Source organism: Pygocentrus nattereri, chromosome 24, assembly GCF_015220715.1.
Source record: "Pygocentrus nattereri isolate fPygNat1 chromosome 24, fPygNat1.pri, whole genome shotgun sequence".
NCBI lineage: Eukaryota > Metazoa > Chordata > Actinopteri > Characiformes > Serrasalmidae > Pygocentrus > Pygocentrus nattereri.
Window position 1 is genome coordinate 20,394,615 of NC_051234.1, and position 11,964 is coordinate 20,406,578.

The window sequence follows — 11,964 nt, forward strand, 5'->3', positions numbered from 1 at the left end:
TTTTAGTATTTATTGCTAATATTAACATTAAACTTCTCATTTCCTTTCATTAAAAAGACACATTCCTTTACAGACACAAAGAATCTCGGTTTGAAAAGTTTCTCATCTCCGTCTACGTCAACCAATAGCAGCTCTGAACGTACGGACTTGAGTGGCGGCGTGTGATTGGTTGGTTTGGCTGCAGACAGCCAATCAGCGCGTGGCAAGTCAGACAAGTTGCGGGCGAGGAGGGCAGGGGTGGTTTGAGAAAAGTCAGTACAGACAGACAGTTTAGAGCTGAAGCGTCATACAGTTCAGTGTCCTTCAGCTTTACACCTACTTCTGCCTTAATGCAGGAGTGACCTGAAACAGTGCGAGGCTTAAAAAGTAATAAGAGACACGTTAGAGTGGTGCAGGCCGCTGGCGTGGAGAAGGGAGGAGAGCATAGCCTAGCTAGAGAAACGCCGGTGAACAACAGAGAAGATGAAGAAGATCACGCTTCTGCTGATCGTGTTGCTTGGACTAGCACACTTCATCTCGCTTAGTCGGTGTGAGGAAGATGGTAAGAAACATCTGACTAAGACGGCTAGCAGGGACTTAAATCCCACAGCGTAGAGGTTTAGCACCATGCTAATGCAGAGCGTGGGTTTTAGCCATGCAGGAATAAGCGTGGCTGTAATCTGCGACGAAGCTCATCTCCGCTTCTTGCTCTAATTCTCCCGTTCCACCTTAAATGATGCAGCTGTTCGCTACATTCTGGTGCCTGAGCGAGTAGTAAATGCTGTGCCATTTAAGGTGGAACGGGAAGTCCTCGGTAGAAACTGAGCTGCTAACCTGCTGAATATGTATTTGCAGTTTTCCCATGAGGAAAAAATGCTGTTAAAACTCCACACGAAACTCCGACACGCTGCTTTGTTTTTGAGTTAGGACCAACTTTGATATGGCTTTATTGGTAATTTACAGTGGTGGTGATGGAAACCAGGGGTTGCGATATCTAAAAGACAAATGTAGCTCATTTTATTTACTATCCAAAACCACCAAAGAATCTGCACGAGCTTTTAATAAATATGTGCGGGAAAAAAAGCCCAGTGCTCGAAATACACCTGTATAAATAACGTGTAAGAAACACACCAACACGCATTTAAAGTGGGATTTCCACTGATATTCCAAAGTTTCAGCTTCATTCGGTCTAAACACAGTTATTCAGACTGGGTTAATCTGAAATGGTTCATTGTGGGGGAAAAGTACTGACTAATTTCTTTGCAGTGGTGGTGATGGCAACCGGGGGTCACAATGCCTACAACACAAATATAGCCATTTAATGTACTATCCAAAACCAACCACGAACCTACACGTCTTCTGAGTTTTTATATGTAATGTTTATGATGGTGAAATAGTGGTAAATCAGGAAAAGTAGGTTTTCTTTAGGTGCTGTTTTTCCTTGTAATGGCCAGTGTTAAACTCTCCACCATGAGTGGATTTCTGAACATCAGCTTTACCTTTTTTCAGAACTGTGCTGAAGTCGTGTCTCAGGTGCCAGGTATTCATAACTATTTCATTACAAATCTTTGGGCAGGAGCTTTTAGAGTGGGCGTCTGTTTCCTGTCACCACCACTGTGAACAATTCTGACTCTTAACTTTCTCTTGAATGAAGGATTTCGCATCAACTTATGTGAAATCAAATTACGAATAACTTTGTTTACATCTCAGCAACTGAACTTGAATCTGGAAAATGATAATATTCCTTTAAGAAGTAATGTTAGGCAGCAAGTATTTTCCCTTAGAGATTTTTGCAATATACATAGACATGTGTATGTCTAGTACTTGAACACTTCTGTTGAATGCTACAATATTTTTGCTTCTCAGTAATATATAGTAGTCCATAATGGTTACATTTTCATGTTACTTGAGCAGATGATGTTGGTGAAAAGGTGGAAGAGGGCGATGACGATGATGATGGCGACGATGACGATGATGACGACGATGATGATAGCACTGAGGTCAAAGAGGAGAACGGTGTGCTTGTTCTAAATGATGCCAACTTCGACACTTTCATGGAAGGCAAAGACACCGTGCTGGTGGAGTTCTATGCACCATGGTAAGTTAAGTGGTGAGTTGTCAATTGAAAGATCCTGTCGTACCTTTTTGAAGTGCTTGACTGCAATTGGTACTCCCTGTTTCCCTCCAGGTGTGGCCACTGCAAGCAGTTTGCCCCCGAATATGAGAAAATCGCTCAAACACTCAAAGAGAGTGATCCACCGATCCCTGTGGCCAAAGTGGATGCTACTAAAGCTAATGCTCTTGCAAGTCGATTTGAAGTGTCTGGCTATCCTACCATCAAAATTTTGAAGACGGGAAAGCCGGTGGAATATGATGGAGATCGAACTGAAAAGGGTGAGCTTGTTGTAATGAGCACCGAGAGCTTTTAAATGAATCAGCAATGAGTAGTTTGCGGTTAGTTATGATAAGGCATTTTCAAGTTCTCCCACTGCTCTCTCCTATAGTAATCAACAGAGCCTGATGCATACACATTAAGTGCTTTTATTTTTCTGTAGTGAACTGTTTTTAAAGGGCTATTTAATTTTTCCCCTGCAGTCCAAATAAAGTGTGTGGTTTTATGCATCAAAATCCAATACGATGGCCATTTCTCAACTTCTCTTTAGCCCTTAGAAACGGGACTGTTTTTGTTTCTGTGCTTCTAGGAGTAGTATGTAAATTAGCTCTGTTCTGATTGGCTGCCCTGTATTGTACCGCCATTCAAAAAGCAGCCTGGGCTCAAACACTCCTTATAACTTTAACAGGAGTGGGAAGCACTAAACCGTTTGAAACTGACTAGGTGACATCCTAAAAACAGTGTGCTTAAAATCAGCCATTTTTTAGCTTAGTTTCCGTATATGAACTGGGGAATGAAGGGTACAAATTTGTTTTTCAAAAGGGGGGGGGTGGGTGGAGGAGTTCTGTTTTCCTGATACAGGCTCTTTAGTGGCTTCCTAGTTTGTCATTTTCCAGTAAGGTTGTGTATGGTTTTATTTTCAGTTTATTTTTTAAACCTCTCGTTCAGCTGGGAGTGATTGGGAGTGAGATCTACTGAGCTCTAAATGCTGTTTTAATAAAGCTTTCTTTTTTCAGTCTTAAGTGCACAGAGTGTGAAATGACAATTATTAGCTTCAGTTTTTTTGTTTTTTTTTTTTGTGGCATTAATACTGAAAATGGCTCTAACTTTAATATTACAGCGATCGTTGAGCGGGTTAAAGAAGTTGCAAAGCCAGACTGGAAACCTCCTCCAGAGGCCACCTTGGTGCTCACGAAGGACAACTTTGATGATGTGGTTACTAACGCTGACATCATATTGGTGGAGTTCTATGCACCCTGGTCAGTACTTTGTTTGGATTTTATATGTTGATTTAGTGCTTTTCATTTTATTTATTTATTTTTTAAAAAGTGTGCACATTCAATTTGAGTATTGCTCCAGTTGAATGATTTCTGTTTATCCAAGTTGTTCTTATATTTTTAATTAAACAGGTGTGGTCACTGTAAACGACTTGCTCCTGAATATGAAAAGGCTGCAAAGGAGCTCAGCAACCGCACTCCTCCTATACCATTGGCTAAAGTTGATGCAACTGTAGAGAATGACATCGCATCCCGGTTTAGTGTAACTGGATACCCAACACTCAAAATCTTCAGGAAGGGCAAGGCCTTTGAGTACAATGGACCACGAGAGAAATTTGGTATGTCGTGTTATCAACTTGTTTTAAGATTCCAGAATCTCAGTGAAGGCGTCCTACATAAATGAAAATTGCACTGGAGTTTCAAGGCTAATTTAGAAACTAACTTGTAATGGAAGTTCACAGTCCTGTGCAAAAGTTAACTTCCCTGGTCAAATTACATGGTTTTGTAGTTTTTTTTTATTTATTTATTTTTATTTATTTGTTTAATTAATTTTTAAAGTTGAAATAAGTGCAAACATCCTCTACAGGGAACACATCTATGTGAGCATTTTTATGAAAAGTGGTGGGGGGGTGGTAAAGTTTTATTTCTACCAAACCTGACTAAGGGACATTTGCGTACATCTGTATACCCCCATCAGTTAGCGCTGTACAAAGGGCACATCTAAATCCTCACACAAACTGTCAAATTGAGCTTGAAATGTTAATATCAGCCAGGAAGTCTATGAGCTTAACAACTCTACACAGTTTGAGGCAAATGGTTAACACAATGCTAATATCAGCAAATATCAGATGCCAAACATGTCTTTGCAGAACATTTGCATGACTGGTAAGGGAGGAAATTTGTATACATTTTGATTTTTGACTGAAACATCACTCCCAGTTTGTCACAACTGCATGTCTGAATGTTTGTGTCCAGGTATTGTTGATTACATGAGTGAGCAAGCTGGCCCACCATCCAAGCAAGTCCAGGCACTGAAACAAATTCAAGAATTGCTGAAGGATGGTGATGATGCTTTGATAGTTGGCGTGTTCTCCAGTGAAGAGGACACTGGCTATGAGGTCTATCAGGAGGCGTGTAAGTATCAATACAAGTTCTTCTGCTTTCTAGATCATGATTAAACAATAGACGATTAGGGTTAATGATGACAGCAGGCTGCAGAAATCTTAATCAGTTTTATTTCTGCTGCTTCCATAGGAGTACAGAAATGCACACTCATGGTCAAATCCAGTTTTCACTAGACCTTTTGAATTGCTCTGGTTACAGCATCCTGCATAATATAATTCTACAACAGTTCAATGACGAGTCTGATTCAGAAGTGTTCTACTTTCAACATTCACAATAATCATTGTTCCACTGAGTGCTGTTACTATGGAATATATATTATTTTTGACTTGCAGGCCATCAGGCCTCCACAATACAATATGTAACACTGATTCTAAGTGTGGTTTCTATATAAAAAAAAAAAAGGTTTGCTACTGTTGGTCTATGTACGTTGCTGTAATTACACTACTATCTCTGAAAAGTCCACTCTGCTCTGATCAGGCAGAGAAGCTGAGTTTGTCTGGCTCCTTAGTCCGGTTGACGTCATGATTTTAAAATTTGACTGATTTAATAAAATGATCATGTTGCAGATAAGAATTGAGGTATTTGTAATACTTGCATCAAAGTGGACCTGATTTTAAAGTAAATTCCTTTTGAATAAATCATAACCATGATGTTCTCAATAATTGGAAAAAACCTCTATTGTTCCACTGCTTTATTGCTTTATCTGTGTGATGATTTTATCAGGCAACAGTCTGAGAGAAGACTACAAGTTCCGGCACACGTTCAGCAGTGAAATAGCAAAGTTCCTCAAGGCCAAACCTGGACAGGTGGTTGTGCTCCAGCCTGAGAAGTTCAGATCAAAATTTGAGCCTTCATCTCAAGCCTTCAGTATTAAAGTAAGTTCTCTGATGTCCTTCAGCACCAAAAAAGAACTTTTTAGCAGTGTTGTAATTTTACATGCTTTTGCCTCAGGATTCTACTACTGCTTCAGAACTTCAAGATTTCTTCAAGAAACACACCCTGCCATTAGTCGGACATAGAAAACCGAGCAATGATGCGAAGAGATATACGGCACGGCCGCTGGTGGTTGTGTACTATGGAATTGACTTCAGCTTTGACTATAGAGTTGGTGAGGCTCAAGAAATTTCTCTCCTGTAAAAATCAGTCAGTGGGTGAAATGTATTTGAACTGTTTATGCTGTGTAGGAAACGCATAATACCACCTAAATTTCAGAGGAGAGTGTTACTGAGCAAAACGGTGCTCCTGAACATTCATTGTATTTAAAATATCAGCTGGAATTAATGCATTTGTTCTTCCCTTAGTGGGGCTGTTAAATTCCCTAACTAGTGCTACAGTGTCATCTGCTGGACGAAAAATGTAACTGACTGTTTCTAACGTCATCCTTTTTTCTTTTTTTTTCTTTTTTTTTTTTTTAACAATATAAATGCACAGCCACTCAGTTTTGGAGGAGTAAAGTTCTAGAGGTGGCGAAGGACTTCCCTGAGTACACTTTTGCTATTGCTGATGAAGAAGACTATTCTGATGAGCTGAAGAGCCTTGGTCTGAGTGAGAGTGGGGAGGAGGTTAATGTCGGTATTCTTGCCGAAGGAGGAAAGAAGTATGCGATGGAACCGGAGGAATTCGACTCGGATGTGCTTCAGGAATTTGTAGTGGCCTTTAAAAAAGGTGAGGAGTTGGCAAATTCAATCATCCATGTATTTCCCTGCTGTGCTTTTTAGATACTACGCAATTGGAAGACCAAAGGCTCTAGTTACTGTTAATAAATCTTTCTAACTAGAGAAGTGATGCTCTGTCTTCATGATGAATTAATTTGTGTGTGTATATAATATAAAGTGTGTGTGTGTGTGTGTACACATTTGCATTTTGAGGATGCTGGGCTTTCAGATTGTATTCAACAGATTAGAGCAAATGATATACTATGAAATTAAATGCTTCATATAATAATTGTACTTTGTTTTTAGTGCCTCTACTGGGCCATTTTATCTGTCCCAACTCTCAAGTGTCAGAAAAGTCAAATATTGTAGCATAGTGGTGTGGGGGGGGAAATCGATTCTTAGATGCGTTGTGATGCGGACATGAACAATTCTGAATCAATTCATAAATATTTATTTTATTTTTTTTTTTTTTTTTTTTCTTTCAACAAAAATCAAACCACCTTGGCAGCTGCAACATTTAATGCCCAGCATGTCTGTGTGCTGATGTCCTAGTATAGTCTAAAAAAAATAAACAAGAAAAATGTAAACTTACTTTGCTCTGCTTTAAGATTTAGTTACAGCCACTTTCTTTCAATCTCCTTCAGGAAACTTTTTCCTCAGAAGTAGAGCAGCTTATGGAAAAATGTTTCAACGTTTGGCTGTTTTACGAGGCTGAAGTCGCTTTTTATTCTCCAGCTTCTCGTTAAAATTTCAGTTCCACCTTAAATTCTGCATTAAGCGTTGAATGTAACTGCTGCACCATTTAAAGTGAAACAAGAACATTAGAATGAGAAGCGACGTCGTCTTCACAATGTTTTTGAGAGACAGTCTCTCGTTGCAGAGGTTCAGGAAACCAACAGCGGTGCTTGGTTCTTATATATGCAAATGAGTCCATTCGTTTCTAAATGTTCGTCTTAAATCTCTTTTTGTAGCGAGTTGCTTCGTTGCTCTGTGACCTGCAGTTTGGAGATTCAGCGTTCAGTTGCAAAAATTTTACTGACACTGTGACGACCCCCCCCCCCCCCCCCCCCTGCTGTGTGGACATGACAATTGACAAATTTCATAATTTGATATGATAGTGATGTTTCAATTCAATGCATCTTCCAAAAAATGTTTGAAAACATTTATAGTAATGCAGGGTCACCCCCCCCCCTTTTTTAATCTGATATAACCTTTTTAAAAAGGTACTTCATTTCTGTTGAGCTGTATCAATCTGACGCTCTAGTCACAACCTAATGTTTGCCCCAAACTAACATACTCGCCACAAGCTAATGCTACTCTTGATGGCACGATACAATACGCTGAGCTATAGTGTGATGCATGTTTGTAAATTATTGGCTGATGGTGATCATGGGTATTTTGTGTCTTCCTTAACAGGCAAACTGAAGCCCATCATCAAGTCGCAGCCAATTCCTAAGAACAAGGGACCCGTGAAGGTGGTCGTTGGCAAGACATTTGATGAAATTGTCTTGGATACGAAGAAGGATGTCCTTATTGAGTTCTACGCACCTTGGTGTGGTCACTGTAAAAAACTAGAGCCTGATTATCTTGCTCTTGGGAAGAAATACAAGAACGAGAAAAACCTAGTGATTGCCAAAATGGACGCTACTGCCAATGACGTGCCTCACAACAGCTACCAAGTAGAAGGATTCCCAACAATATACTTTGCTCCCAGCAACAAGAAGCAGAGTCCCATCAAATTTGAAGGTGGTGAAAGGAATGTTGAGAGCTTGAGCAAATTCATCAAGGAACATGCAACAAAATTATCACAAAAAGATGAACTCTAGAAGTTTTCTTCAGAAACCTTGAACTTTAACTTCAGATACAAGAAGTGATCTGGAGCGGCTGATAATGCAGACCATGGAAGCCTGGTTTGATTTTGTTGTAACCTTTTGTTCCTGAAAGCAGAATCTTCTTTTCCATTCCAAAGCACGCACTGTTTGTTAGGTTTCTTTTCAAAATCTTTTTAAATAAAAAAAAATGAGAAATTGGGGAAATAAATGTCTGCTTTGTCCAAGGTTGTACACTTCTGTTAAAGACTCCAGATATACTGTATAATATACATCAGAATGTGATCAGGCTCTACACGACCAACATGAGTCATGGCAGGTTAATAGAACATTCTTCCTAAGAGAATAATCGCATCTGTCATTGTTGATCATGACAGACAACAAAATTCTTTCCCTGTAGTTATAAAGAATGCCCATTGGGTGGGGGGGGTATTATAAGAAAAGATGATGGCCAGTTGCTGAATTGGGACAGACTCAAAAAAATGTCTTGCCAAAGCTGATCTTATAGTTTTATTCAACTTTATCACACTGGAGCAAAGTAGGAGAAAAAAGTAGTTGTAACTTTCTTTCACTAAGGTTTTTCTTAGTCTGTGGGAGCTCAGATCACACCACTGTGATTTTTACCATACATATTCTGTAGCGCAACATTTATAAACCTCAGTCTCATTGGTTTGGCAGAAGACATTGTATACTCTGTTTGCATTCGTCAGTATTTTCTCACTACAGTACCGAATATGCGTTATGAAATATGTAAGCTTTGGGGTTCCTTTCTGATGTAGATACATTGGTGGAGGGTTTGAGGGGGCACTTGTTTTTCCAAACATTCCTCCCAGCTTCAAAATGCATCGTCAGAAGGGTTTTTTTTTCTAGTCCTTAATCTGGAAAATTTCACTCTGGAGGCTATTTTTGTACAGCTGTTGTATTAGAGAAGACCTATTTACAGGAGATGTATTAATGATTTGATTTGCATTTTGGCCAAAAAAAAAAAGTGCAACTTTAAATCACAATTACATTGGTCTAAAGCAGTGGTTCCCACCCACACGTCTCCTTTGTGCTTGTGTTGGGGCAAAAAATTATTTGATGGCTAACAGGTTGTATTATTTTTTTTTTAAATCTGGTGAAATACTTTGAAATTGTATGTGGTAGTGAAACATGCTACAGATGCTTCAGGTAACCTGCCAAACTGGAACAACATGCTAATGGGCCCATGTTGTTCTTTTTCTTTGACTCTTTCTCCTGATGTCAACTTGTAACATTAGTGTGGGTTGATGTACCAGACACAGTCAAAATAAATTTTTACTTCACCATTTTCCAATCTCTCATTATCTCTTAGAACGAAACAGTTTTTGTTACTGTGCCTTTAAGACTGATATATTTATATAACCTCTGCTCTGAGTGGGTGCCCTGTGTTGCACCTTGTTCAAAAATCCCTGTGAGCCAAAACACTCCTTAAAACTATTTTGCTTTGTGTCTCCACAGAGGTCAAACGAAACTTGCAGCAACTGAATGTGTTTGACTAGTTTTCTAATCTCATGGCTGTGCGATAATGACAGAATTCCATACTGCAATTATATTGCCTGAGAATAGTGATTTATATATTTCATGCTTCTACCAAACACCTGCAGAAACTTGCCTGGAACCAAAGCTGTCTAGTTTTTCACTAAGGCTAGTGCACCTAAACAAGCAATGGAAGCTTACAGCTTACACCCCACCAATTAGCACATTTATTTACCATTAAAGAAAGAGGATACTACATCTTTGACCACTCTACTGAGCTTCCTCGAGGAAATAAAGGCATGGATGGCTTTAAACTTTTTCAGGAGAGACCTTCATGTGGTCCTCAATGGAACCTAGGCCAATGGCAGACTTTTATTCAGACCTCAGTCAAAAATCTGGGTGTTACATTCGTTGAGGGTTTTAAATTTGACAAGCAGATAAAGGCAGTAGTTAAGTCCAGTTTTTACCAACTCAGACAGCTATCCAAAGTTAAGCCGTTTTTATCTTTCTCAGACTTTAAGATAGTAATTCATGCATTTATTTCCACAAGGCTCGATTATTGTAATTCACTATACATTGGTGCTGGTCATTCGTTGGTTGCTAAGCTTCAGTTGGTGCAAAATGCTGCAGCGAGGCTTTTAACATGTACATCCCGGAAAGAACATATTACTCTAGCTTTGGCTTTGCTCCATTGGCTCCCAGTTGTTTTAAGAATACAGTATAAACTTTTGCTTTTAGTGTATAAGTCTCTGCATGGGTTAGCTCCCAGCTACTTGGCTGAATTGCTTGTGCCCTATGTTCCGGCACGGGCCCTAAGATCTGCCGATCAGCTTCGGCTGATGGTCCCCATTTCGAGGCTGAAACAGAGGGGGGACCGAGCGTTTGCTGTGGCTGCCCCGAAACTGTGGAATGAGTTGCCGCTGCAGATTCGATTGGCACCCACTCTGTCACGTTTTAAATCTAGTCTTAAAGTTCATTACTATTCCATGGCTTTTATGTAATTTGTTTTATCTCTTTTACGTTGTTTTTATTAGTACTGTGTTTAAGGTTTGTATTTGTGAAGCACTTTGTGTAAAATGTGCTCTATAAATAAATTGACATTGACATATTGAATATGAATTATAATGATTATTGTTCTGTGCCAAATTAAGGTGAGGTGATTCATCTGCTTTAATAGCTGGATTGTGCAGTGTGTACAGACTGCTGCTAAGTGGTGATATCAGTGTGTAAGCTGTGAATGGACTGTTTTATGGGTCACACATGAAGCAGATCAAGCAGCTCCACGTCTACTTTTTTTTTTTAGACACCCCTACCTTATATGTCCGCTCACTGGCAACTTCATTATAAACACCTACCTTGTACTTCCATTCACTGGCCACTTTATCAGAAACACCCACATTGTCCTTCCACTCACTGGCCACTTTATCAGAAACACCTACTTGTACTTCCACTCACTGGCCACTTTATTAGAAACACCTACCTTGTACTTCCACTCACTGGCCACTTTATCAGAAACATCTACTTGTACTTCCACTCACTGGCCACTTTATCAGAAACACCCACAATGTCCTTCCACTCACTGGCCACTTTATTAGAAACACCTACCTTGTACTTCCACTCACTGGCCACTTTATTAGAAACACCTACCTTGTACTTCCACTCACTGGCCACTTTATCAGAAACATCTACTTGTACTTCCACTCACTGGCCACTTTATCAGAAACACCCACAATGTCCTTCCACTCACTGGCCACTTTATTAGAAACACCTACCTTGTACTTCCACTCACTGGCCACTTTATTAGAAACACCTACCTTGTACTTCCACTCACTGGCCACTTTATCAGAAACATCTACTTGTACTTCCACTCACTGGCCACTTTATCAGAAACACCTACTTGTACTTCCACTCACTGGCCACTTTATCAGAAACACCTACTTGTACTTCCACTCACTGGCCACTTTATCAGAAACACCTACTTGTACTTCCACTCACTGGCCACTTTATTAGAAACACCTACCTTGTACTTCCACTCACTGGCCACTTTATTAGAAACACCTACCTTGTACTTCCACTCACTGGCCACTTTATCAGAAACATCTACTTGTACTTCCACTCACTGGCCACTTTATCAGAAACACCTACTTGTACTTCCACTCACTGGCCACTTTATTAGAAACACCTACCTTGTACTTCCACTCACTGGCCACTTTATTAGAAACACCTACCTTGTACTTCCACTCACTGGCCACTTTATTAGAAACACCTACCTTGTATTTCCACTCACTGGTCTCTATTAGAAACATAATCCTTATGCTTCCACTATCCACTACTTTATTAAAGTCGTCAGATGCCAAGAAATCATTCTGCCTGCATCAATAAGTGGTTACTGTGCTTTGACAAAGACCCCAGCAGTGTTGTGACAAATACAGAACTATACAACGGGGTAATATAAAATATCAGCTATGTGATAATGAGTATTGCCTGGT

The 11,964-nt window shown here is 39.7% G+C and overlaps 1 protein-coding gene across 1 annotated transcript; it reads left to right on the forward strand.

The window, feature by feature from the left end:
* The first annotated feature begins 223 nt into the window (after window positions 1–223).
* pdia4 (protein disulfide isomerase family A, member 4) lies at window positions 224–9,287 on the forward strand. Its single transcript, XM_017718044.2, has 10 exons — window positions 224–541; window positions 1,894–2,077; window positions 2,168–2,373; window positions 3,213–3,351; window positions 3,502–3,707; window positions 4,345–4,503; window positions 5,218–5,369; window positions 5,446–5,602; window positions 5,926–6,159; window positions 7,566–9,287. Exons 1-10 carry the CDS (start codon window positions 463–465, stop codon window positions 7,973–7,975), a joined length of 1,926 nt encoding a protein of 641 aa, XP_017573533.1. The 5' UTR covers window positions 224–462; the 3' UTR covers window positions 7,976–9,287.
* Window positions 9,288–11,964: the final 2,677 nt, after the last annotated feature.

Excerpts from the sequence above, each read along its gene's own strand:
- pdia4 (XM_017718044.2), top strand. The coding sequence starts at position 463 with ATGAAGAAGATCACGCTTCTGCTGATCGTGTTGCTTGGACTAGCACAC. Across the intron at positions 2,374-3,212 it reads TGGAGATCGAACTGAAAAGG|CGATCGTTGAGCGGGTTAAA; the intron begins GTGAGCTTGTTG and ends TTAATATTACAG. Across the intron at positions 3,352-3,501 it reads GTGGAGTTCTATGCACCCTG|GTGTGGTCACTGTAAACGAC; the intron begins GTCAGTACTTTG and ends TTAATTAAACAG.